Source organism: Dendropsophus ebraccatus, chromosome 5 (assembly GCF_027789765.1).
Source record: "Dendropsophus ebraccatus isolate aDenEbr1 chromosome 5, aDenEbr1.pat, whole genome shotgun sequence".
NCBI lineage: Eukaryota > Metazoa > Chordata > Amphibia > Anura > Hylidae > Dendropsophus > Dendropsophus ebraccatus.
Genome location: NC_091458.1, coordinates 82,377,009 through 82,404,356, shown reverse-complemented (window position 1 = coordinate 82,404,356; position 27,348 = coordinate 82,377,009). Strand labels below are relative to the sequence as shown.

Sequence of the window (27,348 nt, the reverse complement as noted above, 5' to 3'; positions counted from 1 at the left end):
GCACCACCCATGACTAAGGCAGCTCTGCCGCACCACCCATGACTAAGGCAGCTCTGCCGCACCACCCATGACTAAGGCAGCTCTGCCGCACCACCCATGACTAAGGCAGCTCTGCCGCACCACCCATGACTAAGGCTGCTCTGCCGCACCACCCATGACTAAGGCAGCTCTGCCGCACCACCCATGACTAAGGCAGCTCTGCCGCACCACCCATGACTAAGGCAGCTCTGCCGCACCACCCATGACTAAGGCAGCTCTGCCGCACCACCCATGACTAAGGCAGCTCTGCCGCACCACCCATGACTAAGGCAGCTCTGCCGCACCACCCATGACTAAGGCAGCTCTGCCGCACCACCCATGACTAAGGCAGCTCTGCCGCACCACCCATGACTAAGGCAGCTCTGCCGCACCACCCATGACTAAGGCAGCTCTGCCGCACCACCCATGACTAAGGCAGCTCTGCCGCACCACCCATGACTAAGGCAGCTCTGCCGCACCACCCATGACTAAGGCAGCTCTGCCGCACCACCCATGACTAAGGCAGCTCTGCCGCACCACCCATGACTAAGGCAGCTCTGCCGCACCACCCATGACTAAGGCAGCTCTGCCGCACCACCCATGACTAAGGCAGCTCTGCCGCACCACCCATGACTAAGGCAGCTCTGCCGCACCACCCATGACTAAGGCAGCTCTGCCGCACCACCCATGACTAAGGCAGCTCTGCCGCACCACCCATGACTAAGGCAGCTCTGCCGCACCACCCATGACTAAGGCAGCTCTGCCGCACCACCCATGACTAAGGCAGCTCTGCCGCACCACCCATGACTAAGGCAGCTCTGCCGCACCACCCATGACTAAGGCAGCTCTGCCGCACCACCCATGACTAAGGCAGCTCTGCCGCACCACCCATGACTAAGGCAGCTCTGCCGCACCACCCATGACTAAGGCAGCTCTGCCGCACCACCCATGACTAAGGCAGCTCTGCCGCACCACCCATGACTAAGGCAGCTCTGCCGCACCACCCATGACTAAGGCAGCTCTGCCGCACCACCCATGACTAAGGCAGCTCTGCCGCACCACCCATGACTAAGGCAGCTCTGCCGCACCACCCATGACTAAGGCAGCTCTGCCGCACCACCCATGACTAAGGCAGCTCTGCCGCACCACCCATGACTAAGGCAGCTCTGCCGCACCACCCATGACTAAGGCAGCTCTGCCGCACCACCCATGACTAAGGCAGCTCTGCCGCACCACCCATGACTAAGGCAGCTCTGCCGCACCACCCATGACTAAGGCAGCTCTGCCGCACCACCCATGACTAAGGCAGCTCTGCCGCACCACCCATGACTAAGGCAGCTCTGCCGCACCACCCATGACTAAGGCAGCTCTGCCGCACCACCCATGACTAAGGCAGCTCTGCCGCACCACCCATGACTAAGGCAGCTCTGCCGCACCACCCATGACTAAGGCAGCTCTGCCGCACCACCCATGACTAAGGCAGCTCTGCCGCACCACCCATGACTAAGGCAGCTCTGCCGCACCACCCATGACTAAGGCAGCTCTGCCGCACCACCCATGACTAAGGCAGCTCTGCCGCACCACCCATGACTAAGGCAGCTCTGCCGCACCACCCATGACTAAGGCAGCTCTGCCGCACCACCCATGACTAAGGCAGCTCTGCCGCACCACCCATGACTAAGGCAGCTCTGCCGCACCACCCATGACTAAGGCAGCTCTGCCGCACCACCCATGACTAAGGCAGCTCTGCCGCACCACCCATGACTAAGGCAGCTCTGCCGCACCACCCATGACTAAGGCAGCTCTGCCGCACCACCCATGACTAAGGCAGCTCTGCCGCACCACCCATGACTAAGGCAGCTCTGCCGCACCACCCATGACTAAGGCAGCTCTGCCGCACCACCCATGACTAAGGCAGCTCTGCCGCACCACCCATGACTAAGGCAGCTCTGCCGCACCACCCATGACTAAGGCAGCTCTGCCGCACCACCCATGACTAAGGCAGCTCTGCCGCACCACCCATGACTAAGGCAGCTCTGCCGCACCACCCATGACTAAGGCAGCTCTGCCGCACCACCCATGACTAAGGCAGCTCTGCCGCACCACCCATGACTAAGGCAGCTCTGCCGCACCACCCATGACTAAGGCAGCTCTGCCGCACCACCCATGACTAAGGCAGCTCTGCCGCACCACCCATGACTAAGGCAGCTCTGCCGCACCACCCATGACTAAGGCAGCTCTGCCGCACCACCCATGACTAAGGCAGCTCTGCCGCACCACCCATGACTAAGGCAGCTCTGCCGCACCACCCATGACTAAGGCAGCTCTGCCGCACCACCCATGACTAAGGCAGCTCTGCCGCACCACCCATGACTAAGGCAGCTCTGCCGCACCACCCATGACTAAGGCAGCTCTGCCGCACCACCCATGACTAAGGCAGCTCTGCCGCACCACCCATGACTAAGGCAGCTCTGCCGCACCACCCATGACTAAGGCAGCTCTGCCGCACCACCCATGACTAAGGCAGCTCTGCCGCACCACCCATGACTAAGGCAGCTCTGCCGCACCACCCATGACTAAGGCAGCTCTGCCGCACCACCCATGACTAAGGCAGCTCTGCCGCACCACCCATGACTAAGGCAGCTCTGCCGCACCACCCATGACTAAGGCAGCTCTGCCGCACCACCCATGACTAAGGCAGCTCTGCCGCACCACCCATGACTAAGGCAGCTCTGCCGCACCACCCATGACTAAGGCAGCTCTGCCGCACCACCCATGACTAAGGCAGCTCTGCCGCACCACCCATGACTAAGGCAGCTCTGCCGCACCACCCATGACTAAAGGCCGATATCGGCCACTATGGACGATAATCGTCCCGTGGAATAGAGTGCAACGATCAGCCAACATCGTTCATGTCGGCTGATCGTTGCAGTCGCTTGTTTTTCAACATGTTGAAAAACAAGCGACTGATATAGCAGCTATCTGCTGCCGTCGCTCCGTTGAATAGGAGCGTCTGCAGCAGACGCTGCTATATTCTATGGGCTGCCCGGACGATCAGCGATCACCCGGGCAGCCCCCCTGTAGCTCCCCGCCGCCCGTCCCGCACTCACCCACTCGCTGCTGCTGCGTTGAATAGCGGCGGTAGCGAGCGGGGAACGAGGAGCAAACGAGCGCTGACAGCGCTCATTTTTTCCTCTGTGACGACCCGTGGAATAGGGCCATAAGACAGCTCTGCTGCTATCTGCACCAATTACCAAGATTGCGGAGGAAGAGAAGAGGAGGTTACACAGGATCCCACACACTACAGCCGATCTTATCTGCTCCTCTCAGCCCCGGCCACCTCTCCCACCTGCCAGCCGGCTGGATCTTCACATGTGCTGCACATCCACCCGCCTCCTCTCCCGGACCTTCCGCTCTCCCTCTCCAGCAGCCCAGATCTCCGTGCAGCTCCGGCTCCTCTGCATAAATCATTTCTCTGATAAGAGTCTGGCGGAGCCGGACTCTGTTATCAGAGAGACACCAGCAGCGGGGGTCTGTTACACATAGTAGCCAACACCCACTGTATATGGAGCGGGCTCAGGAGGGTTCAGATGCCGCTGTCAGTGTGACAGCGGCATCTATACACTCAAATAGCTGGCACTACCAATAGCTAAGTGCCGACTATTTGAAATTGAGCAGAGGAGGAGACTGCAGGGGGCAGGGAGAGGCACATAGAGAACACGGCCGGCGCTCAGCTAGCCGCCCATCGTGTTCTCAGCTTAACATAAAGTATCGATACCAGGAAATCCTGGTATCGAATCGTTTTTTTTGCCCGAAATATCGATAGTAGTATCGATATTTTGGTGCGTCGTGCATCCCTACTATAAACAGAGATCAGGTTATAAGGGAAAACTTGTGATTTTTCCCCTTTTTTTCAAATCCATCCCTGGCTTTGGTTTCAAATCTTTGGCAGATAATCTTTCTGTTTAAATGGACCATTAGCTCACAGGGCTATGCTGTTTACGTAGCTCCCATTAATATTAATGGCAATTATGCAAATTGCCTGTTACCTGCTTTGGCTCTTTTCCTCCCTTAGACTGGCAGGGGCTGGGAAGCCTTGATAAGTGAAGCCTAATAACCAAAATGTAAATTAATGCTTTGGATCAGGAACCATTATTTTTGTCTATAGTCTTGCAGGCCTTTACACTAGCATTTTGTCTATTTTAGAGTTAAAGCTCTACAAATAAACCTATGATCTCCTAATGACTATATGCACGTGTGCTTATAATGGTGACAGCTTTCTGAAGAGTGTATGTATGCTTTTCCCTTCATACAGAGAAATGATTACTTATGGTGTCTTGTGGCTTTCCTGTAGGTGATTCAGCCCTTCTGACAGCCACAATCCATTTTACAGGCATGAAGCCAGATATAGTTGACAATAATACTGTTTGGATTGGGCCAGGCCTACTACATTGTTTCTAAAATATCTTGGCTATATTACAAATGACCAACACCTTTACTTTGTGATTAAATTTGCACCAAGCATTGACTTGTGTAATGCCTTACTCCTTAGGTCTAGTGCCAGCATCAATGACGGAGCCTCCACCCTTTAAATGCCTCCTAATTAACAAAGTGGATGGAAGTTGTGCTACATTTAATGATTCTGAACAAGAAGATCTTCAAGGATTTGGGGTGTGCTTGGACCCTGTCCATGATGTGATTTGGAGGTTTGTTAAATTATAAGTAGTAAACATATATTTGATGTTTGTACTAAACAGTTTTCTGTGCATAATAGTGTAGGTATTGGGAGAGATGCTTTCTCATGTCCATGTATAAAGGCTAGAATCCTATTTCCACCTGTAAACGTAATGGACTGTAGTATGTGCTCCTCTCATCATATGTATTAGTAGTTTTGCTTGTGGACATAAAGCATTTTTAGATGTTTGCTCTAGAGCAGGGATGGGGAACCTTCGGCCCTCCAGCTTTTGCAAAACTACAATTCCCATCATGATAGGAATTGTAGTTTTGCAACAGCTGGAGGGCCGAAAGTTCCTCATCCCTGCTCTAGAGGTACAGAGGTAGTCTGTTTCTTGCTCACATGAATATGTATTGCACAAGCTTTTAGTGTGCAGTTCACACTATAAATATTTGCAGTATTGATGTGGGTTGGAGTTTCTGTCTAAAAGTGCCACCACTGTCTTTTACCTACAAAAGCTGTGTTACCAATAAATGGATAAACTCCACAAATCTTTTCAGCTTTGGTTAAAGTATCCACAAATTTTATTTTATATCCTTAAAATGCCAATTTGAGAAACAGATCACTGATCTCAGGGAGACCAGCCAAACTATCACGCTGCCGGTTAAAGCGTTCAGTGCAGTGAAATCCTAGGTGCATTGCTCCCTGGGAAACATGAATATGCAAAACAAGAGTCTGTGGAGCCTCATTCAAGAGGGGGTGGCTCCTGTAGAGAAACCACCATATTAGGTGGCCCTATAAGTCAATGTAATGACAAGTAAAAAACCAAGGCCAGGTGTCAATCTACAGACAGCTGTTTCGGGATGTTGCCTGGTAAAGCGAATTTGGCATAGGGTCCTATTACACTGAGCGTCTTTTAACGACTAACGATAAACAATCACAAACAAGATTGTTTATTGTTAACCTGAAATCGTTCACCATATTACACAGAACGATGGTCATTAGTTACGATCGTTACTGCGATCGTTATTGTGATTTTTACTATGATTACTATATTGTAAGCGGACTGGCACCAAGGAACCAATCAATAAATGAGTGCAAGTCCTAACAACCCAGAGTATACATGTATTCCAAAGAAAAAAAGGACAGAAAAAATTGGACTGCATTTCATAAATGGCATAAATGAATAGAAATTTTATTTTACATAAATGCCAGGCACAAACAAAAAACCATAAAAACAATTGAAATACCACCAAACCACTGGCCCGAATCCGGCCAAGTGGAGCCCAACCCACTGAACAATATCTTATGTGATGACCGTGGTCCCCATCCAAGAATAAATTAATAGATAAATAATAAATGAATGAATAAATAACCAATATATCCTATAAGATAAGTGACAAATCCTATGTGTCAAAAACTCAAAACAGGTAAATCAATACATAATAACAATGCAAACGGTCAAAATGCAAGTCCAAGAAAGTGCAAGAGGTTAGTATAATACAACCAGCATGGCCATCACTTCAGTGGGTTAGGAACAAACATCCCACGCGTTCCGTCACGTGGACTTCCTCAGGGATGAATACACAAATCCCCAATACTATTATATATAGGCAGTTCAATAAATCAACAAATAATAAACAGGTGTATGGCTTAAACAGTGCTCACAAACACATGTGGAGGACACAGATCGGCAGACCCTGCATGGACCCAGCGCCATCTTGTTCCAGTCACGTGGTAAGCCACGTAATGAGGTGGTCACCCAATACATGCAAATTGCTAGCATGATAGTAAAGCGGTCTAGATAGAATATGGTCTAAGTGCACAAAAATGTGCACAGCGCATGCGTAACAAGGGTGAATTGAAGTGACGTGAATGAAACAGACCAAGTATGGATCAATATATACAGCGCATGCGCAACAAACAAATACGTTGTATACTATTGTAATAGATAAACAAATGATGTAACGCATGCGGTTTTAAAACGGAAAATATAATATGATCGCAATACCCAAAATAACGGCGCCTAGTATATCCGTGCATGCAATTCATAGATTACGTAAGAGAATGGTTACCTGTTCAACCCAAATTTAATACCACAGTCTTTGAGTGCCCCCGATATAGTATGAATTCACATGAGTCTGCTCAGCGCAAGCGCGACAGAGAAAAAATATATATCCACTGAAAATAATATAAATCAAGCAAACTCTAAATGCATATGAACACCCGCAGCGCATGCGCTAGAAAAATCAGCACAATCAATACAGATGTTGCTAAATAAAAAAAATATATATAAAAATATAAAGCACATGCAGTCTGATAAACAACAATATATCCATATAAAAGAATTAGTAAATATGAATATAGAGGTGGTAATGATAGATTGAATCCAATATGTAAAAAGGGACCACAAACATACGTGACCATACATGCGCATCCATACACGTGGTCAAAACATACTCCAAAAGTTGCGCGCAGTTGCATAAATAAATAAAATAATAAAATGTATAGTATATATTTATATGAAAAGAAGACCGTACAAGATGGCACCAGGTCCAGCAAGAGGAATACCCAACCCAATACAAGTACATTTTATAAACTATATACAAAATATTTACATATGTACACTAGGCAACATGTCAAAAACCTTACGAAAGATATGTATAAAGTCCCAATAGAGATAAAAATAGAGGACCAATATATTTATACACTATCGTAGAAGTCCAAAGTCCACTCAGGAAAGCCCCAATGGGTTAAATTGCAATGAAGATCCAAAAGAGGAAAGTTCACAAAAGGGGAAAGTTCACAAAAAAGGTCCAACTCCAAATAAGGTAGGGATCATCTTCACCTCCAATGCAGTGTTGCACAAGAAAAGGATAGATGAAAATCCATGGAGAGACACACTAAAACGGTCCGATTCCAGTCCAGATAAAGATCATTCTTATTTCCGTTTTTTGGGGCACTCATCGACATACAAAAGGAGGGAAATACGGTATTTCATACAGGGAATATTCTGGAACACAAAAGTGTACTATTAGGCACACAGAAACAAAAACAATATAGATGGTAATAACTCACCGCCCATGATACAAACATCAAAAAACCTAACAACCCCACCCACAGATCCAACCCAGCATCCCAAACAAACCAATCCCATGTGTCATGAAAATATATATATATATATATATATATATATATATATATATATATATAAAAATGATATGCATATCCAAACAAGAAAATATGTAAAAAAAAAAAAGTGTTTTTATGTTTTTTTTGTTTGTCCCTGGCATTTATGTAAAATAAAATTTCTATTCATTTATGCTATTTATGAGGTGCAGTCCAATTTTTTCATTCCTTTTTTTCTTTGGAATACATTGTTACTATGATTGTCTACTCCATCTGATCCCAGCAAAACAATGAAAAACGTGCAATTACACTGAACGATTAGTGAAAAAATGCGGAACTACAGCGAACAAATGTGGAATTGCAGCGATTAATTTTAGGTTCAGATCTAAATCAACGACACACAAATGATTTTTCGTTCGTTGCCTGCAATTATACGGAACGATAATTGGTTAAATTCGAATGATATGACGATTTTTCGCACTATAATCGTCCCGTGTAATAGGGCCCTAACTGGTGGCTGATGCTGGCTGCTTTCAGCAGAAGACATGCTTGCTTAGTAGTCAATGGTGACCACAGCATCTAAGCAGTTGAAAGCTGCTCACCAAAAGAGTAACTATGGCAGCCTTAAAGCCTTATAAACGCCAATGTGCCTGCCATAATTGGAGTCCCATTACAACCTGCTGAGCATGCAGCATGTGAATCTATATGGGAAGTTGGAGTGTGTATACCACTTTCTCTGCAGGGCTGCTCATAAATGGAGGAATGGCACTCATCTGAGCAATCCCGGCTCTTTAATTTACCAATCTTTTTGCCTGCACCTCCCACTAGTCAAAATCTATGACATCAAGATTTTCATACCCCCACGCAGGGCCGGCTCCAGGTTTTGGTGGGCCCTTGGGCGACACAGCCTCAGCGGGCCCCTTTGTATAGTAAATCATGTGGCATCACTTTTAGAGGGTCTCTATCTCTGCATTCTGTATAGGTATACAACTGTGTATTATATACTTATTATCCTCCTGTATGTGTGTGTATATATATCTCCATTCTGTGTAGGTATACAGCAGTGTATTATATACTTATTATCCCCCTGTATGAGTGTGTATATATATCTCCATTCTGTGTAGGTATACAGCAGTGTATTATATACACACTCATACAGGAGGAGGATAATAAGTATATAATACACTGCTGTATACCTACACAGAATGGAGATATATATACACACTCATACAGGGGGATAATAAGTATATAATACACAGCTGTATACCTACACAGAATGGAGATATATATATATATATATATATATATATATATATATATATATATACACACACACACACTCATACAGGAGGCGGGATAATAAGTATATAATACACTGCTGTATACCTACACAGAATGGAGAGATATATACACACTCATACAGGAGGGGGATAATAAGTATATGTCTCTCCATTATGTGTAGGTATACAGCAGTGTATTATATACTTATTATCCCCCTGTATGAGTGTGTATATATATCTCCATTCTGTGTAGGTATACAGCAGTGTATTATATACTTATTATCCCCCTGTATGAGTGTGTATATATATCTCCATTCTGTGTAGGTATACAGCAGTGTATTATATACACACTCATACAGGAGGAGGATAATAAGTATATAATACACTGCTGTATACCTACACAGAATGGAGATATATATACACACTCATACAGGGGGATAATAAGTATATAATACACAGCTGTATACCTACACAAAATGGAGATATATATATATATATATATATACACACACACACACACTCATACAGGAGGCGGGATAATAAGTATATAATACACTGCTGTATACCTACACAGAATGGAGAGATATATATATATACACACACACACACTCATACAGGAGGGGGATAATAAGTATATGTCTCTCCATTATGTGTAGGTATACAGCAGTGTGTTATATACTTATTATCCCCCCTGTATGAGTGTATATATAATATATATATATATATATATATATATATATATATATATATATATATATATATATCTCCATTCTGTGTAGGTGATCAGCAGTGTATTATATACTTATTATAATACACTGCTGATCACCTACACTAAATGGAGAGTAAAAAAAATAGCAATACAACACAGTGGATTTATTGCATATTGTGACTCCCCCATGGAAAGTAAAGGGGAAAATCTGCAATAAATCCACTGCAGCAGATATGCCACAGGTGACCCTACCTTCTTACTCCCAGCACACATAGACAGATACTCATATACAACACCTGCATAGACTTACACACACAGCACACATATGCATGTATACTCAGTCACACATACACTCACCTCTGTATCTGGCAGTCCTGTTACACTCACCTCTGTATCTGGCAGTCCTGTTACATCTTCTCCCTCTGCCGGGGCCGCTGTGGAGGGATCAGGAGACCCAGGAATACAGGAGGGGGCAGGGAAGCACAGCACAGGCAGCACTGTGGAGAGGCTTCTGGGCCCTGACCTGCTGTTTGGCCTCTACAGGCTGCCGTGCAGTGAGCCCCGCCCCCCTCTCCTCTGGTCCGACGCTGAGAGACTGAGGCCTGGAGGAGCCACAATATGCTTTCAGTGGCTCACCAGCGCCCCCCTCATCCCTACGCCCGGCTCATTCCCCCTCCCCCCACAGCCTCAGGTAATGATGTGTGCGCTCACCACCTGCACACAGTGCGATGTGTGTCAGTGTGTGAGCGCAGTGAGAGGGGAGGGAGAGGGGAAGAGATGGTGTGGGCAAGTGCAGGGGGGCCCCTTGAGGCACTGTGGGCCCCGGCACTTGCCCGAGTATGCCTGGTGCTGACGCCGGCCCTGCCCCCACGTGCTCCGCACTTTCACACACTGGTATGTTCACGTGTTGAGGTTATACTGCAGATTTGTTGCAGACATTGTCTTCTCTATTTAAATTTATTTCAGAATATCCACAGAGTATCTGTGACAAGTGAATGCGTCCTCAGACAGATTCCTCTGTTCAGAGTTTTTAATGTCTGGAGTTCTGTGCCAAGTTATGAATTTTGTTACAGGTTTCAAACAAACACAAGGGAGCTGTGGTGTTATAATGCAGTTATAGCTGACTCAAGACTTCCTTCAGCTCCTGACATGCAATTGAGGTGTAGCATACTAAGCCCAGAGCTGGCTCTGCCTACTGGACAAAAAGCAGTAACCACCCGGTCACATGCAGCGTTGCATATATTAGGTAAGGTATTATGTGTTAAGTCCAGTCGTCTAAATATGTTTGTTTTCTTGCCTTGTGTTTTGTTTTAGCCTTGCATGTCACTTGTTTGTTTTTTTCTTCTCTTCCCCCCCCCCCCCCCCCCCTCTTTCTTCCTTTCTCCATTCCTCTCTCCAGGTTGCCTTGACACATTGGCTGCAATGCAAGACTTGAAAATGGGTGTCTCAAGTACCGAAGAGGAAACCCAATCTGTGATGAAAGTTTATTCAAAGGAAGATTACAGTGTCGTGAACAGATTTGAAAGTATGGGTCATCTTGATATATTTCCAATAGCTAAAATACTGCAAATGTGTGGCATGTAGTTCGAAACCCATATTTTTATATTATATTATTTAAGGTCATGGTGGTGGCTGGGGGTACTCGGCACATTCAGTTGAAGCTATTCGGTTCTGTGCTGACACAGACATCCTTCTTGGAGGACTGGGTCTTTTTGGTGGTAGAGGTGAATACACTGCAAAAATTAAGGTATGTTGTAATTTGTCCTTTTTGTAATTTTTAGGTCTTGTAGTGTACTGGAAAAACAGTTATCTTTTTCTCCCCCTTTTAGTTGTTTGAATTGGGATCTGATGGAGGTGACCATGAAACAGATGGGGATCTTCTAGCTGAGACTGATGTTCTTGCATATGACTGTGCAGCCAGGTAAGTTTATCAAAGAAACACCTCTAACTCTACCTGTTGTACTATAGTTGTTACAAGTTAAGATTTTTTTTCTTTAACTGGAGTAAAATTAGCACTAGTAATCTCTTCTATTGTCCGTGAATAATAAGGCTGGGTTCACACGATGTAACTGTGCGGCTGTATTTTTTATGCGGCTGTAAATGTGCGGGTGAAACTCCGGCCGTGGGAAAAAATAGACATGCGGCTCAAAACATACGGTCATTTACTTGGAAATCTGGTTCAACTAAAAATAACAAAATCTTAAGAAAGTGATGCAAACACCTCTGGATGCATCTGGGAAAGCAGGGAACACAGTTTACATGAATTGCTATTACCGGGGTTTGTGATCCTCTGCACTATAGCCGATGTCTCTCATGGTTAATATATTGAATTAATAAAACACATTTTCTTTCTAATAAAGTCCCTTTTATTGTTCAATAATTAAATGTAAACGATTCCATCATTTTGCAATTAAATATACTGTTAAAATAAATATATATATAAATAAATGTATATTTATATATATATTTATTTTGACAGTATATTTAATAGCACAATGATGGATTCGTTAGAATTAAATTATTGAACAAAGAAACTGTATTTATTTCAACGAAAATGTGTTTTATTAATTAAATATTAATTAGTACAGGAAGCTCCATAAGCCGTTAATTCATATGCCGGCAATAGAGCATTCTGTACTAATCATCACTTTACTTTAATGAAAACATCAAATGTTTCTTCTAATTATGTTATCACAATAGCATTATTAGAAGAAACATTTAGAATTATATGTGCGCTCAGCTGATTGGCTGTTCGGCTGAGCGCACATATAATGAGCCGGTCCGCAGTACAGTGACTTCATTGTGCTGCGGACCAGCGAAGAGGACACATCGGGGTGAGTATAGAGCTCTCCCCACCCCCTCCCCTGCACTGCACCCCTCCCAGCAAGGAAGGGGGGTCACTTAACCCCTTCCTTGCTGGGATGGGTGCAGTCTGACATCAGTCTGGCCCCCAGGGGGTTAAGGGGGCTGCAATACATCCTCCCTTAACCCCTTGGGGGCAGACTGTAAGCGGCGATCTGTAAAGATGCTGCATACTGTAAGGAGCACAACACCGCTCACAATGATGGGTGTTGTGCTCCTGTTTGTGTTTTTTTTGTGTGTGTTTCTCCCTTTTTGTTTTTCAGATATCGGTATCCTGGGGATTACGTCGGATTCCATGGACTACGTCGATGACCAGCGGTGGTTGTTTTAATTTTTTTAATAAAATGGTCAATGAGGGGTGTGGGGGTGTTTTTATTTGAATAAAAACATTTTTTAACTTGTGTCTTGTCTTTGTTTCTTTACTTTATAGACTTAGTAGTGGAAGCCGTCTAATAGACGGAATCCATTACTAAGTTGGGGCCTAGTGTTAGCCGGTATAAAATGGCTAACACTAACCCCCTATTATTACCCCAGTACCCAATGCCACCAGGGGTACTGGGAAGAGCCGGGTGCCAGTGGTCCCAGAGCGTCAAAATTGGCGCTCCTGGACCGGGCGGCAGCAGGCTGGTAAGATTTAGGCTGGGGAGGGCCTAAACTAATGGCTCTTCCCACCCTGGTGTTACCAGGCTGCTGTCGTTTCTAACCCGGCTGGTTATAAAAATAGGGGGGACCCTATGCGTTTTGTTTTTTTTTAAATAAATAAATAAAAAAAAAACGCATAGGGTCCCCCCTATTTTTATAACCAGCCGGGTTAAAAACCAAACGACAGCAGCCTGGTAACACCAGGGTGGGAAGAGCCATTGGTTTAGGCCCTCCCCAGCCTAAATCTTACCAGCCTGCTGCCGCCCGGTCCAGGAGCGCCAATTTTGACGCTCCGGGACCACTGGCACCCGGCTCTTCCCAGTACCCCTGGTGGCATTGGGTACTGGGGTAATAATAGGGGGTTAGTGTTAGCCATTTTATACCGGCTAACACTAGGCCCCAACTTAGTAATGGATTCCGTCTATTAGACGGCTTCCACTACTAAGTCTATAAAGTAAAGAAATAAAGACAACACACAAGTTAAAAATTTTTTTTATTCAAATAAAAACACCCCCACACCCCTCATTGACCATTTTATTAAAAAAATTAAAACGTCAACCGCTGGTCATCGACGTAGTCCATGGAATCCGACGTAATCCCCAGGATACCGATCTCTGAAAAACAAAAAGGGAGAAACACACAAAAAAAACACAAACAGGAGCACAACACCCATCATTGTGAGCGGTGTTGTGCTCCTTACAGTATGCAGCATCTTTACAGATCGCTGCTTACAGTCTGACCCCCAAGGGGTTAAGGGAGGATGTATTGCATCCCCCTTAACCCCCTGGGGGCCAGACTGATGTCAGACTGCACCCATCCCAGCAAGGAAGGGGTTAAGTGACCCCCCTTCCTTGCTGGGAGGGGTGCAGTGCAGGGGAGGGGGTGGGGAGAGCTCTATACTCACCCCGATGTGTCCTCTTCGCTGGTCCGCAGCACAATGAAGTCACTGTACTGCGGACCGGCTCATTATATGTGCGCTCAGCCGAACAGCCAATCAGCTGAGCGCACATATAATTCTAAATGTTTCTTCTAATAATGCTATTGTCATAACATAATTAGAAGAAACATTTGATGTTTTCATTAAAGTGATGATTAGTACAGAATGCTCTATTGCCGGGAATATGAATTAATGGCTTATAGAGCTTCCTGTACTAATTAATATTTAATTAATAAAACACATTTTCGTGAAGATAAATTCAGTTTCGGTGTTCAATAATTTAATTCTAACGAATCCATCATTGTGCAATTAAATATACTGTCAAAAAATAAATATACATTTATTTATATATCTATTTATTTTAACAGTATATTTAATTGCAAAATGATGGATTCGTTAGAAATAAATTATTGACCAACGAAAGGGACTTTATTACAAAGAAAATGTGTTTTAGTAATTTAATATATTGACTATTAGAGGCATCGGCTTTCGGCATCATTGCCGGCTATTTTTTAAGTACTCCGTACGGACCGCCTGTCAATCCTCGGCCGCATGTCCAGCCGCAAACAATGGTCTTGTTCATTTTTTACGGGTCCGTTTACGATAGGGCCGTAGATTCAGACATAGTGTGCACTGTGCAGCCGCATATCCTATACTTCCAAGCATACACACGAACCACCAAAAATACCGCCGCACAATTACAGCCGCAAATACAGCCGCACAGTTACAACGTCTGAACCGAGCCTAAAACTGTATTTCCAACTTGCAAAGAAGCCCACTACCCTTATGAGAGATGACTGTAGAGCTAGGAAGTATGTCTTCTGATACCATCTGAAAGAGTGATAGTTGACCTTAGGGAAATCAACCAATGCACTGCTGAGGTACATCACATGTTAATGTCAGTGACTCTAGAAAACTTGCCCCCTGGGAAATCAAATATTCAACATTACTGTCGAGAAACCATCACGTCTCTCAATGTTGATAAGCTAGCCAGACCTTCCACCTGTAAGGAACAACCAAGCCAAGGGTGTTTCCAGGTCTGGCTAGCTAACTGACATTGAGAAACACGTGAAGATGTCTCTGCCGTGTTTTGGTTGATCTCCCTGAGGTCCGCTATCATTCTTTTGAATGCACTTACTAGGCTTTGCTCCCAATAGCCAGAAGCCTACTCTACACTGAGGGGCAAAATATACGCTATCTGTGGATATATACCTTGCTTAGGTATTTCCCAAGTCTTGTCATTTTTTGACTGTGGCTTATTAAAAGGTGGGTTTTTTTTTCTCCTTGGCTTGGTGTTCCTTCCCTGTAAAAGGTCTGGTTAGCTCACTGACGTTGAGAAACGTGATGGTGTCTCCACAGTAATTTTGCATTTCTGATACTATCTGGCATCTGTAGCTAAATCGTATCTTTAAGAAACCACTGTTCTGTAGAGAATCAAAAGTTGTGATCACAATGCCGGAAGCCCGAGATGACGATCTAACAATGTTGACACTAGAGAATGTAAGTCTAGATTCTCTGCGCAGAGTGGTGTTGAGGTCTCTTGTCTCTTGTATAATGACTCCCTCTTACCTTAATACAGTAAAACCAACAAAGCGATGTATACTGAGTGTTAATAGCAACTAGTTCTTACTGCTCTGATTTTCTTTGTTTTGTCCTGATAACCATCTGCTTACAATCCATTTTCCTAGGTGACTGGACGTTACCTTCTGCTTTTCCCAGCTACATATGTTTTATCAGCCTATAGTGTAGAGTAAATTAAGAATTTATAATAGAGCTAATTAAGTTATAGATTACTTGACACCTTTTTTTGCCTTCTACCATAGAGAGAAATATGCTATGATGTTTGATGAGCCTGTCCTTTTACAAGCTGGATGGTGGTATGTAGCTTGGGCACGTGTATCTGGTCCTAGCAGTGACTGTGGCTCTCATGGACAAGCATCAATTACTACAGATGATGGGTAATTCTTTTTTTTTTATTATTGTTTTGGTACTGGTCCTTATAGTTATGTGACTACTTTTTGTATTGATTCATTGTTGATTGGCTGAGAGGCATGTCTTATGTTGACCACTCCACCAGAATGTGGACCACCTCATGGAGTGGGGCTCTGTTACAGACACAAAGCTGGGCAGTGAAAGAGTTAAGTATGACTTCCCCACTCCCCTCCCTGTCTGTGTACCAACTAACTTACAAGCTAGAAAAACCTATTTCTTTGTGATTGAAAGCTTTCTTTCCTTTAGCAGCTCCTGCTTTGGCCCCTTCTGCAGTTGGAACATTAGGAGAGAAAAGAAATATAAATTAAAAAAAAAAAAAAAAAAAAAATTGTGTAATTAGGGCCTTTACTACTTGCTAAACTGTAATAGTTGACTATAGTAATACTAGATACAAATTTCTTTCAGCTTTCCCCCTCCAATTAATTAATACTTTGCATCCCCAAACGGATGTTCACGTTTTGAGGTTACACTACAGAGTTGCTGCAGATATTGTCTTATGTTTATTCTGCAGTACTCAAAAGCATAGTATTAAAAAAAAAAAGTACTTTTGCTATATTTCTTATTTGTAAGATGTCAGTCTTCTGCTTCTCTGCACTATTATGCTTATAATTTCAGTGCTAGGTTATTTGCCCTTTAGAGCACTTACAATTATGGAGGTACACGTCTGTGTTCACTTGGCGCTTAGCAGTCCAGTGAGCGGATGCCCTTTGTGAAAGGTATCTCCCTGTAATAGGTTTCTTCCCATCACCTCTTACAAGCACAAGGCAAGAGGAATAGTCTGATTTGGCATCTCATAGAAATCATTAAAGAATTTGCACACATAACGTAGAGTCAGGCAGTGTAAGAGAAAATTTATAACTGCAGCTGCGTTAATGATCTTTTCAGCAGCACTATATGTATAAGGGGCCATAAAGATGAACAAGGAGGGCAAAGGTTGGTGGGGAAGAGAAGTGTCTACTAAATACTACAATGTGTTGGCTGAAAATGTTAATTGCCGAGAGTCTAAGTAGCCATCCCCTGACACAGCTGCAGTATAGAAAGTGCTCTGTATGTATTGATTTGGATGAGCTGAGCATAAACAAATGAGACTGCAGGTATATTGCTGTCCAATAGAGCCCACACTACACTGGGAACATGGAGGAAGCAGTTGGCACCGTAGTGGTGCTTTACTGCAGCCTTAGATTCTATTAAAGATAATAGGAGCCAATGTGGCAGTACACTAGCGCAGCTCTACATTGAGTACGAGCCATTTGCTCTGGAGTGTTAGAGGGGGCGCTGATCAGCGAAGGTATGGGGTGTTGGCACCCTGACAATCGCCTATTGATAGCCTAACAAGTGGAGAAGCCTAACAAGTGGAGAAGCTATCAACAGTTTTTTTTTTTTTTTTTCTTTCTTGGAAAACCTTGTTAAAGACTAGTATCTCACTCAAAGTGTTGTACAGTGTAATTCTGTTGAAAAATTAAAACTCTTTTATATGAAGTCAAGACCGTACAACTCTAATCCTCTTAACTACAAATTTTAGTAAGCTTTATTTTTCGTAAGAGCTTTACTATGTGAAGTCATGTAAAATCTGCCTGCAAACAGAGCATTTGAAATGAAAATCACTCTAGTGTCTGACAACCCATAAGGTTCTGTGGTGCAGTAAACGCCAAGGTACAACCCCCTGAGTGTAATCTCCCTCCCCTCTTTACTCTGCAGGCTTGTTATTTTAGGCCACCGCTCAGTGCTTAGTTTAATACCCTGTGCTGCTTTTTTCTTTGTTTTTTGCTCATACAGCTCATGGCAAACCTCAGTGCATCAATAACTTCATCCTCCCCATACAACATTTATAGTACTGTGTAGATATTTTTTCTTGACTTGGAATGCAAAACCAAACAACTTTGTACATGGCCTTTGTCAAATAATACCAGAGATAAGGATATACTGTGTGTGTGTATATTTATATAATAATTCTTTTGATTATTCTTAGTGACTTTGCATTGCATGGAAGCTATGTGCAACATTGGGCGGTCTTTGTGAACAAAGTAGCTGTGTAGCCCCAGCCTCATGTAAACTAATACTACTGTGTTGCACCCTATAGATCATAGTGAGTCGCCCCTAATGTAGGTGAATGGGGGGGGAAGGGTGTTGCCGCCTCCAAATGGCCACTACTATGACCTTGCAGTCGCAAGAAATCCAGAAATCTATCATGGATTGCTACTACTGTCACTTTGGTGTCGAAACATGACTATTTACTTTTATTGTGTGTGACTTGCCGCAGTCTACAAGGAGCGATACAACAGTATCTGGTCATTGCCTAGCCTAAAAGAGGTTGCCCAGGATAAAATGATTGATGTCCTGACCAAGATTTTGCACCCTGCTTATCAGCTGTTAGGTGCCCACACTGCGGTGAGAACAGACACAGAAGCAGTTGGCTTCATTCCCAGTGTAGCAATGAGCTGGTGTACTGCAGCCTCAGCTCCTATTTACTTCAATAGATGCTGAGACTGCAGAACTTCGGTGCCAGCACTACGTCGTCCACTCAATTTCAACAGTGTGTGAAAATAGCCTGGTTCAACCCACTCCTGGTTTTTATTGGAAAATACTAAGTGGGAATATAGCGCAAGTCCTCACAAGCATTCGTTAAAAAAAAAAAAAAAATCCCACGTCAAAGAAGTGACGAAGACGTACAGGAGAGTTTTGAAGTCTTGCCAGCGATTATCCTATATGCAAGTTTTAGTAGAGATGCTGTCAAATAGTTTTGATTTTTACCATAACTTGACACCTTCATCTGTGTGTTTTTTATTTTTTTTTCAGTGTTGTTTTCCAATTCAAAAGCTCCAAGAAGTCAAACAATGGCACAGATGTTAATGCAGGTCAAATACCCCAATTGCTGTATAGGTAAGAACCTTTGCCTCTTAGTACACATTATGGCTGTGTTCCCATGTAACCATGAAAAATAAAAAGTTTAAGATGACTTCATCTTTCTACATTAATACATTGACAACTAGGCACTACCATTCCCCTTGCTACAGTGTTCCATTGTCTCAGTATGAAAACACCCCTAACTAGTAATGGGTGTTAATGTATTTATAAATTTCTTGTGAAGTCATCGCAAAATGCAGACATGCACGGCACATCTAGGAAAAGATTGATGCTAATGGACAGGTCCTTGTTAAATGATGTTTTTTTTTTCTATATGTACTATACTACAAATGTGTTATGTAGCCAAAAGATTGGGGGACCTTTGGTTCAAGTGAATGTCCCATTTAATTAGATCAAGTATGATTATGCCCAACTTAAGGGTATAGGCTATGGTTTTTATTTTGTTAAAATTTGTCTTACATGCATTGTGTGCTGTTCATCTTCCAGGTTGCCCACAAGTGATGGGAGTGCTGCTAAAGGAAAACAGCAAGTCAGTGAACCAGTGCATATCCTGAAGAGATCATTTGCTCGATCTGTTTCAGTGGTATGTTTTGTTTTTTTTTGTTTGTTTTTTGTTCATTTGTTTTTGCTCTTTCTGTTACCTATTTGGTATTTCCGCCTCTGATAAATCTGGTCTTTTTATTGCTTTACTCAGGAGTGCTTTGAATCCTTGCTGAGTATTTTGCACTGGAGTTGGACCACTCTGGTTCTAGGCGTAGAAGAGCTAAGAGGGTTGAAAGGCTTTCAGTACACCGCAACGCTGCTGGATTTGGAGAGGTTGAGATTTGTTGGGACTTGCTGTCTGCGACTGTTGAGGGTTTACACCTGTGAGATATACCCTATATCAGGTAGGTTTTTTTTTTATTAACATAATTTTTCTAATATCTTAACTAACATGTTTGCTTCCATTTCTTGGATTTTTCCATTACTTTTCTAGTATTGTATATATTTTTGGATGGGTTAAGGTCCAGTTACAGTTTATCTGCCAGATCAGGCATCTATCTCCCTGTGTAATAGAGACAGCTGATTGATGTAACATAGTAACATAGTAGTAACATAGTAAATAAGGTTGAAAGAAGACAAGAGTCCGTCAGGTTCAACCTAGGAGAATCCTACTGTGTTGATCTAGGAAGGCGAAAAACCCCTATGGGGCAGAAGACAACCGCCCCACCACATGGAGAAACTCCCCCCCCCCCCCCCCCCGAATGCAATGGCAACCAGAACAATCCCCGGATCAACGTATCACCAGAAATCTAATGTCCATAACTTGTAATATTATATTGTTCAAGAAAAGTATCAAGTCCTCCCTTGAACTTATTTAATGAATCGGCCATGACAACATCATGTGGCAGAGAGTTCCACAGTCTTACCGCTCGTACAGTAAAGAACCCACGTCGATGCTGATGATGAAATCTTCTTTCCTCTAGACGTAGAGGATGCCCCCTTGTCATTGTTACAGACCTAGGAGTAAAAAGACCACTACAAAGATCTCTGTACTGTCCATTCATATATTTGTACATTGTGATCAGATCGCCCCTAAGACGTCTTTTTTCTAGCGTAAATAACCCCAAGCTTGATAACCTGTCTTGGTACTGTAACCCACCCTTTCCCTTAATGACCTTTGTTGCCCTCCTCTGCACCCGCTCCAGTTCACCTATGTCCTTCTTATATACCGGTGCCCAAAACTGTACAGAGTATTCCATATGTGGTCTGACTAGTGATTTATAAAGAGGCAAAACTATGTTCTCATCTTTAGCATCTATACCTCTTTTGATGCACCCCATTATTTTATTAGCCTTGGCAGCTGCTGCCTGGCACTGATCACTCAAGTTGAGTTTACTGTCCACCAATACCCCCAGGTCCTTTTCGGAAGTAGTTTTACCCAGTGTTTTATTATTTAGCACATAACTGTACTTATTATTTCTATGGCCCAAATGCATAACCTTACATTTATCCACATTAAACTTCATTTGCCATTTCTCCGCCCAAGCCTCTAGCTTCTCCAAATCCCTATGTAATATGATATTATCCTCCTCTGTACTGATTACTTTACCCAGTTTAGTATCATCTGCAAAAATGGAGATTCTACTCTGTAGCCCCTCTACAAGATCATTAATAAAAATATTAAAAAGAAGTGGACCCAACACTGACCCCTGAGGTACCCCACTAGTAACTAAAACCCAATCTGAATATTTTCCATCAATGACCACCCTCTGTTTTCTATCACACAACCAGTTACTTACCCATTTGCATACGTTTTCCCCCAGTCCCAGCATCCTCATTTTGTAGACCAACCTTTCATGCGGCACAGTATCAAATGCCTTTGAAAAGTCCAGATACACAACATCCACAGCCTCCCCCAGGTCCAGTCTATAACTTACCTCTTCATAGAAGCCGATCAGATTAGTCTGACAGGACCGATCCCTCATAAATCCATGCTGGTGCTGCGTCATAAGATTATTGTCTTTTAACATGTTGAAAGGAAATTCTGTATTGGCCACACATCTGAGTGGTGTGGTGGCCATTGTACTAAGGATACAGTATATGGGTAATATGTATTAACATTTATTTCTGTGATCTGTACCTACTCTTAGTAAGTTTATTGGGTTTAATATGCCCAGTACTCTTGTTTGTGAATTACTCGGGATATATAATTTTTTTTTTTTTTCCCCTAGAGGATTTATTTTGTAACGTAATTTACTATCACCCATACCTTGGGGATCTGTATAATGTGTCAGCTCCTTATTATGTGAATTTTATCATTGTTCATGATTTCTCTATATATTTGGTATATTTCAATAAAGGATAATACTGCATTTGTTCCTGGGTTAATCCCTTTTGAGTTTTGTCTTTAGATTGGTGTGCATATGCCATGGACTGAAGTATATAGGGCCATATATAGGTGCATTGTAAATATGTACAGTAAAATCATCTAGTCTGTAAAATGTCATGCTGTATATTAAGGTATATACTAAATCTCCATAACAAAAATATTATGTTTACATGCATTTTGTAAACATTAAACATTTTACATTACAATATACACTGCCCAGCAGTAACGCACAACACTGCCAGGTAGTCTCACTGTAGAAAATTCAGACTGGACAAATTTCTTTTTTTTCACTTTTTTTTTTTTCCTCCTTTCATTTGTAAACGTACTCCTGAGCTTGATACAGCCTGTGAACTCTGTGCTGGATTTCACAGGTCATGTGCATTTTTATACTTCTGTGTTCGGATGCCTGTTGCTTTTTGAAAAAGGTCAAAACTGCCACCCAAACATCAGTTTCTGAATGCAGGATCTTATGTATCACAACTGCCCCCTGCTGGTTCTGTGCTCAGTTCTGAAATGAGCAATACGTTACAGGACACCTAATTTCACTGGCCTATTGGTACATTCCCACAAATGTATTTGGCACTCTAGCGTAAGGCCACCATGTGTTGGGCTAAGAATACGGATCTATGTCATTGATAGAAACGGTCATCTCCTTTACTAGATCTTTACAAATATAAAGGGGAGAGGGTCCTGTGTCTCTGTAGAAAGTTAAAAGGTGTTGAGCCTAAAGCTAAAAAGAGATTTTCTTTTTTTTTTTTTTTTTTTTTTTTTAAATTGAAAGTACAGTATTTTGAGGAAATCAATTTTTTCCCCCTTGTTTGAAGCTTCTACTAAACCAGTTGTCGAAGAAACAACGAAATTGGCCGAGTGCATTGGAAAATCAAGGACTTTGTTAAGAAAAATCCTTTCTGAAGGTGTAGATAACTGCATGATGAAACTGGACAATGATCCCCAAGGTTATCTGAGTCAGCCGTTGAGCCTTCTGGAAGCAGTTCTTCAGGAATGTCATAACACCTTTACAGCTTGCTTCCATTCCTTCTACCCCACACCGTCACTCCAGTGGGCATGTCTCTGTGATTTACTAAACTGCTTGGATCAGGTACAGATACTTATTTTCAGCTAGTGACGTGTTACAATTACAAGCATTTTTGATTGGAAATATACCTAATGTATTTGAGAGTGCATTCGTTTGTGTATATGAGACTCACAGAGAACCTGCTTGTTATATGTATTAAGGGTGCCTTCATGGACTGCAGCGGGTTTCTCGCTGCGATTTTTGCGGCAAGATCTGTTGCGATCTAAAGTCCTGTCAGTTCCTATGTGAATACATACTTACTCAGTCTGAAAGATCTGCTGCATGTAAATCCCCCGCCCCCTTAACCCAGACGCTGCCTGCACATACATACATTACCCTTCCTTGCTCTGACTTGCGGCATGGGCTCCCGTTTTTCTGCTGTCCCACTCAGCCAATCGGTGTGTTGCCCAGCCGCAGCCACTGAATAGGAGAGCAGGAAGCCTGTGCAGCAAGCCCCGAGCGAGGACGGGTAATGCACGCAGGTTGTGGGTTAGGGGGCGGGTTATTTACATACAGCGGTCTGAAAAATCCACTGCAAGTATGTCTTCACATAGGAACTGACAAGACCTTAGATCGCAACGGATCTTGCTACAAAACTGACAGGTAGAAATCTATTCTGATCCGTTACACGTGAAGGCACCCTAACGATGCCTTTAGTACAGACAAGGGGAACCTTCAGCCCTCCAGCTGTTGCAAAACTACAATTCCCATCATGCCTGGACAGCCAAAGCTTAGTGAAATGTTTTGTGTGTATATTTATTTATACTGGGAGCTGCTGCTTTACAGAATGTAAAGGTGCCAGCCATCATCTCACTGCAGATCATACAGAGACTACAGTGCTCATCATTTAGAGGCAAAATAAATACTGTATTTTTCGGACTATAAGGCGCACTTAAAATTTCTTAGAAAATCATAGTATTTTAAGTGCGCCTTATAGTCCAGTGCGCCTTATATATGGACCGGGACAGCTCCGGCCTCCATGGCGCAGATAGGCTGCTGAGCTCACATCTCCCCGCCAAACAGCACAGCGCAGCGCTCCCTCACCTGGACTCCATGGCCATGGCTCCGCAGGCCTGTCCTGCTGTCCCGCTCTCGCTGTACCGCTCTCCGCAGCCCGGATACAGGCTCAGGCATAGGCTTCAGGCATAGACTTTCATTCAATAGCGCCACCTAGTGGCCGGAGGTTATAGAGCAACACTGTACTGTACTGAGGCTCCTAACTGTGGTGGCCACAATGCTCCATGCAGAATTCTGCCTATCCTGCATGGTGCATTATGGCCACCATAGTTAGGAGCCTCAGTACTGTGACATAGTAAGGAGCTTCAGTAAATACAGTACTGTGATCAGCATGTGACTTAGTAAGGAGCTTCAGTAAATACAGTACTGTGATCAGCAGGTGACATAGTAAGGAGCCTCAGTAAGTACTGTGATCAGCAGGTGACTTGCGTTTTTCGTTCGTTCAAACTTATACACTGTAATGCGGTGCGCCTTATAGTCCGGTGCGCCTTATATATGAACCTAGATAGCTTAGCAGGCTAAAATTGAAGGTGCGCCTTATAGTCCGGTGCGCCTTATAGTCCGAAAAATACGGTAATTTGATCTGAGAACATGTGAGTCGCTGGATGTGAAGTCTGTCTTATGTGCAGACGGGACAGGGAGATATTGTACCATACTTGGGCTGTATCTAGCGATCAAACCTTTTCAGATGTCAAAACAATGTCAACTTGCCAAACATATTTTAAGGTGACAGTGCCTATTTAATGTATTTATTCTTTTGTTAAAGGACATACAGGAAGCCAACTTCAAAACTTCAAGCAGTCGTTTGCTAGCCGCAGTCATGTCAGCTCTCTGCCATACTTCTGTGAAGCTCACCTCAATTTTTCCCATTGCTTATGATGGTGAAGTTTTATTACGTTCCATGGTTAAGCAAGTTAGCACTGAAAATGACACTGCACTAGCACACCGCTTCCCTCTGCTGGTATCCTGCATGGAAAAGCTAAGTCAGGTCTGAGATAACATTTCTATCTTGTTACATAGAAGTCACTAATATCTCAATTCAGTTAATGCATGTATTGTTGCCAGCTTGTTTATACTTTATAATGTATGTGTGTTTGTGTGTGTGTGTGTGTGTGTGTGTGTGTGTGTATATATATATATATATATATATATATATATATATATATATATATATATATATATATATATATATATATATATATATATATATATAAATATATATATCATATTTATTCTCCCCCCCCCCCCCCCCTGTCCGTATGTTCCTAATTTCACTTCATAAATTATGAATTACTTAACAAATCAAGCTTGTACATCAACTTTAAGTAACCTATTATTTGTGTGTGATCCAGAGTGAAGAAAATGTTTCTGGAATGACCAGCTTTAGGGAAGTTCTGGAGAAGATGCTAGTTATTGTTGTTCTGCCTGTAAGGAACAGCCTACGCAGGGAGCATGAACTCTTCTCTTCACACTTGGTATCCAACACCTGTGGTCTTCTGGCTAGCATTGTCAGTGAACTAACAGCATCGGCCCTTGGATCTGAGGTATTTACACATACATACTGTATATATTTTATATTTAATAGTGTGGCAGATTTGGAAAATGCCAAAGAGTTGTTGCATGTTTGGCGCCTCTTTACGTTTCTAGACACTATTTTTAAAAATGATTGCTAATGGCTGTTTTTGGAGTTTACCGCTAAAATATTGTGGTAAAGGGTTCATTCCCATCTTGAAGTTATGCCCTGTCCACGTTATCCAAGGGACAAGACGTAACTAAGATCACTTGCTGTTGCTCCATTTATTCTATATAAAAACACCTAAAGACACCTAAATGCAGCTTTTATCTCTTTTTGGTGGCTCCATAAAGTATGTATGTGATGTTGGCACACACGTGTTGCCCACAGCTCCATTCAGCAGGGATTTTGAGATCTTTGGGGCCCCATTGATCCTATCCTGTGAATACTGTGGATAGGGCATACCTTGTTCAGATGGAAATACCTCTTTTTAAACCTACTTAAAGGCTACATTCACTGTTTATTATCCGCTGCATGTGGCTGGCTGCTCCATGTGGTGTTACTGTATATTCCGTGCCCTCAATTCACGTATAACAGATTTTTCACTTTACCAATTATCAAATGTTCTGGATAGTGAGGCATATTTTACTGGATTCCATATTCAGAAGACACAAACACTATTAGCTTTAAAGGGGTTGTCCAGTAAAAATCTTTTTCTTTCAAATCAACTGGTGTCAGAAAGTTATACAGATTTCTAATTTACTTCTGTACAAAAAATGTGAAGTCTACTTATTAGCTGCTGTATGTCCTGCAGGAAATGTTTTATTTTCAGTCTGAGACAGTGCTGTCTGCTGACATCTCTGTCCAAGACAGGAACTGAGAAAGAGACTCTCCAGCGAAGGAGAGTCTTTCTAAGGGAATACCCATAGAAAACCTCTCCTGCTCTGGACCGTTCCCGTCTCGGCCAGAGATGTCAGCAGAGAGCACTGTGTCAGACTGAAAATAAAACATTTCCTGCAGGACATAAAGCAGCTGATAAGTATGGGAAGACTTCAGATTTTTTTTTTAATAGAAGTACATTAGAAATTTATATAACATTCGGACACCAGTTGGTTTGAAAAAAAAAAAAAAAGATTTTCACTGGAAACACCTTTTAAATGATGTGAAGCAAATAACTGGAGGTACACTAAGCCAAACAGTAGAAATTTGCTTTTGGCTTACTGGAAGTTTAGTGCTTTTAATGTTTAGTTTCTGTTTTCTGCTTAGGTTGATGGATTAAACTCTCTACACTCTGTTAAGTCCACCCCTAATCGTTTCACCAAGACAAGCCAGGGTAGAAGCTGGAACACTGGCAATGGCTCACCAGATGCAATCTGCTTCTCAGTGGATAAACTCGGTGTGGTTGTTGTTGGCTTCTGTGTGTATGGAGGAGGGGGAATCCATGAGTATGAGCTAGAGGTTTTGGTGGATGATGTAAGTATTTTTTTAGGAACTTCAAAGATTAAGTAAAAAGTTTGTCCCACTGGCCTAGCCTAATTTGCAGAGGAAAAAACATGTTTACAATGAAGCATTTGCATGGCCACTTTGGCTCCCTATGATAGTTAAATACTCTTTGATTAGGTTAATGAGGTCAGCGTAAACTAGTGAAAGAATGGTTGATTCCAACAATGTATCCCTTAAATAATGTAATGCTTTAGTTCCTTTAATAGAGAGTTGTCAAACTGTCAGCTTTCCAACTTTTGCGAGACAACAATTCCTGTCA

The 27,348-nt window shown here is 43.0% G+C and overlaps 1 protein-coding gene across 13 annotated transcripts in view; it reads left to right on the top strand.

The window, feature by feature from the left end:
• MYCBP2 (MYC binding protein 2) overlaps positions 1-27,348 on the top strand; it is a 246,511-nt gene that overhangs the window by 105,488 nt on the left and 113,675 nt on the right. For all 13 annotated transcript variants that reach the window (XM_069970649.1, XM_069970651.1, XM_069970660.1 and 10 more), the window contains 13 exons: positions 4,571-4,724; positions 10,885-11,057; positions 11,211-11,336; positions 11,431-11,558; positions 11,641-11,732; positions 16,076-16,210; positions 19,041-19,124; positions 19,596-19,692; positions 19,804-19,996; positions 22,806-23,080; positions 24,840-25,061; positions 25,426-25,617; positions 26,853-27,059. In XM_069970649.1, coding sequence (XP_069826750.1) covers positions 4,571-4,724; positions 10,885-11,057; positions 11,211-11,336; positions 11,431-11,558; positions 11,641-11,732; positions 16,076-16,210; positions 19,041-19,124; positions 19,596-19,692; positions 19,804-19,996; positions 22,806-23,080; positions 24,840-25,061; positions 25,426-25,617; positions 26,853-27,059 — 2,078 coding nt within the window. The remainder of the gene's footprint in view (positions 1-4,570; positions 4,725-10,884; positions 11,058-11,210; positions 11,337-11,430; positions 11,559-11,640; positions 11,733-16,075; positions 16,211-19,040; positions 19,125-19,595; positions 19,693-19,803; positions 19,997-22,805; positions 23,081-24,839; positions 25,062-25,425; positions 25,618-26,852; positions 27,060-27,348) is intronic.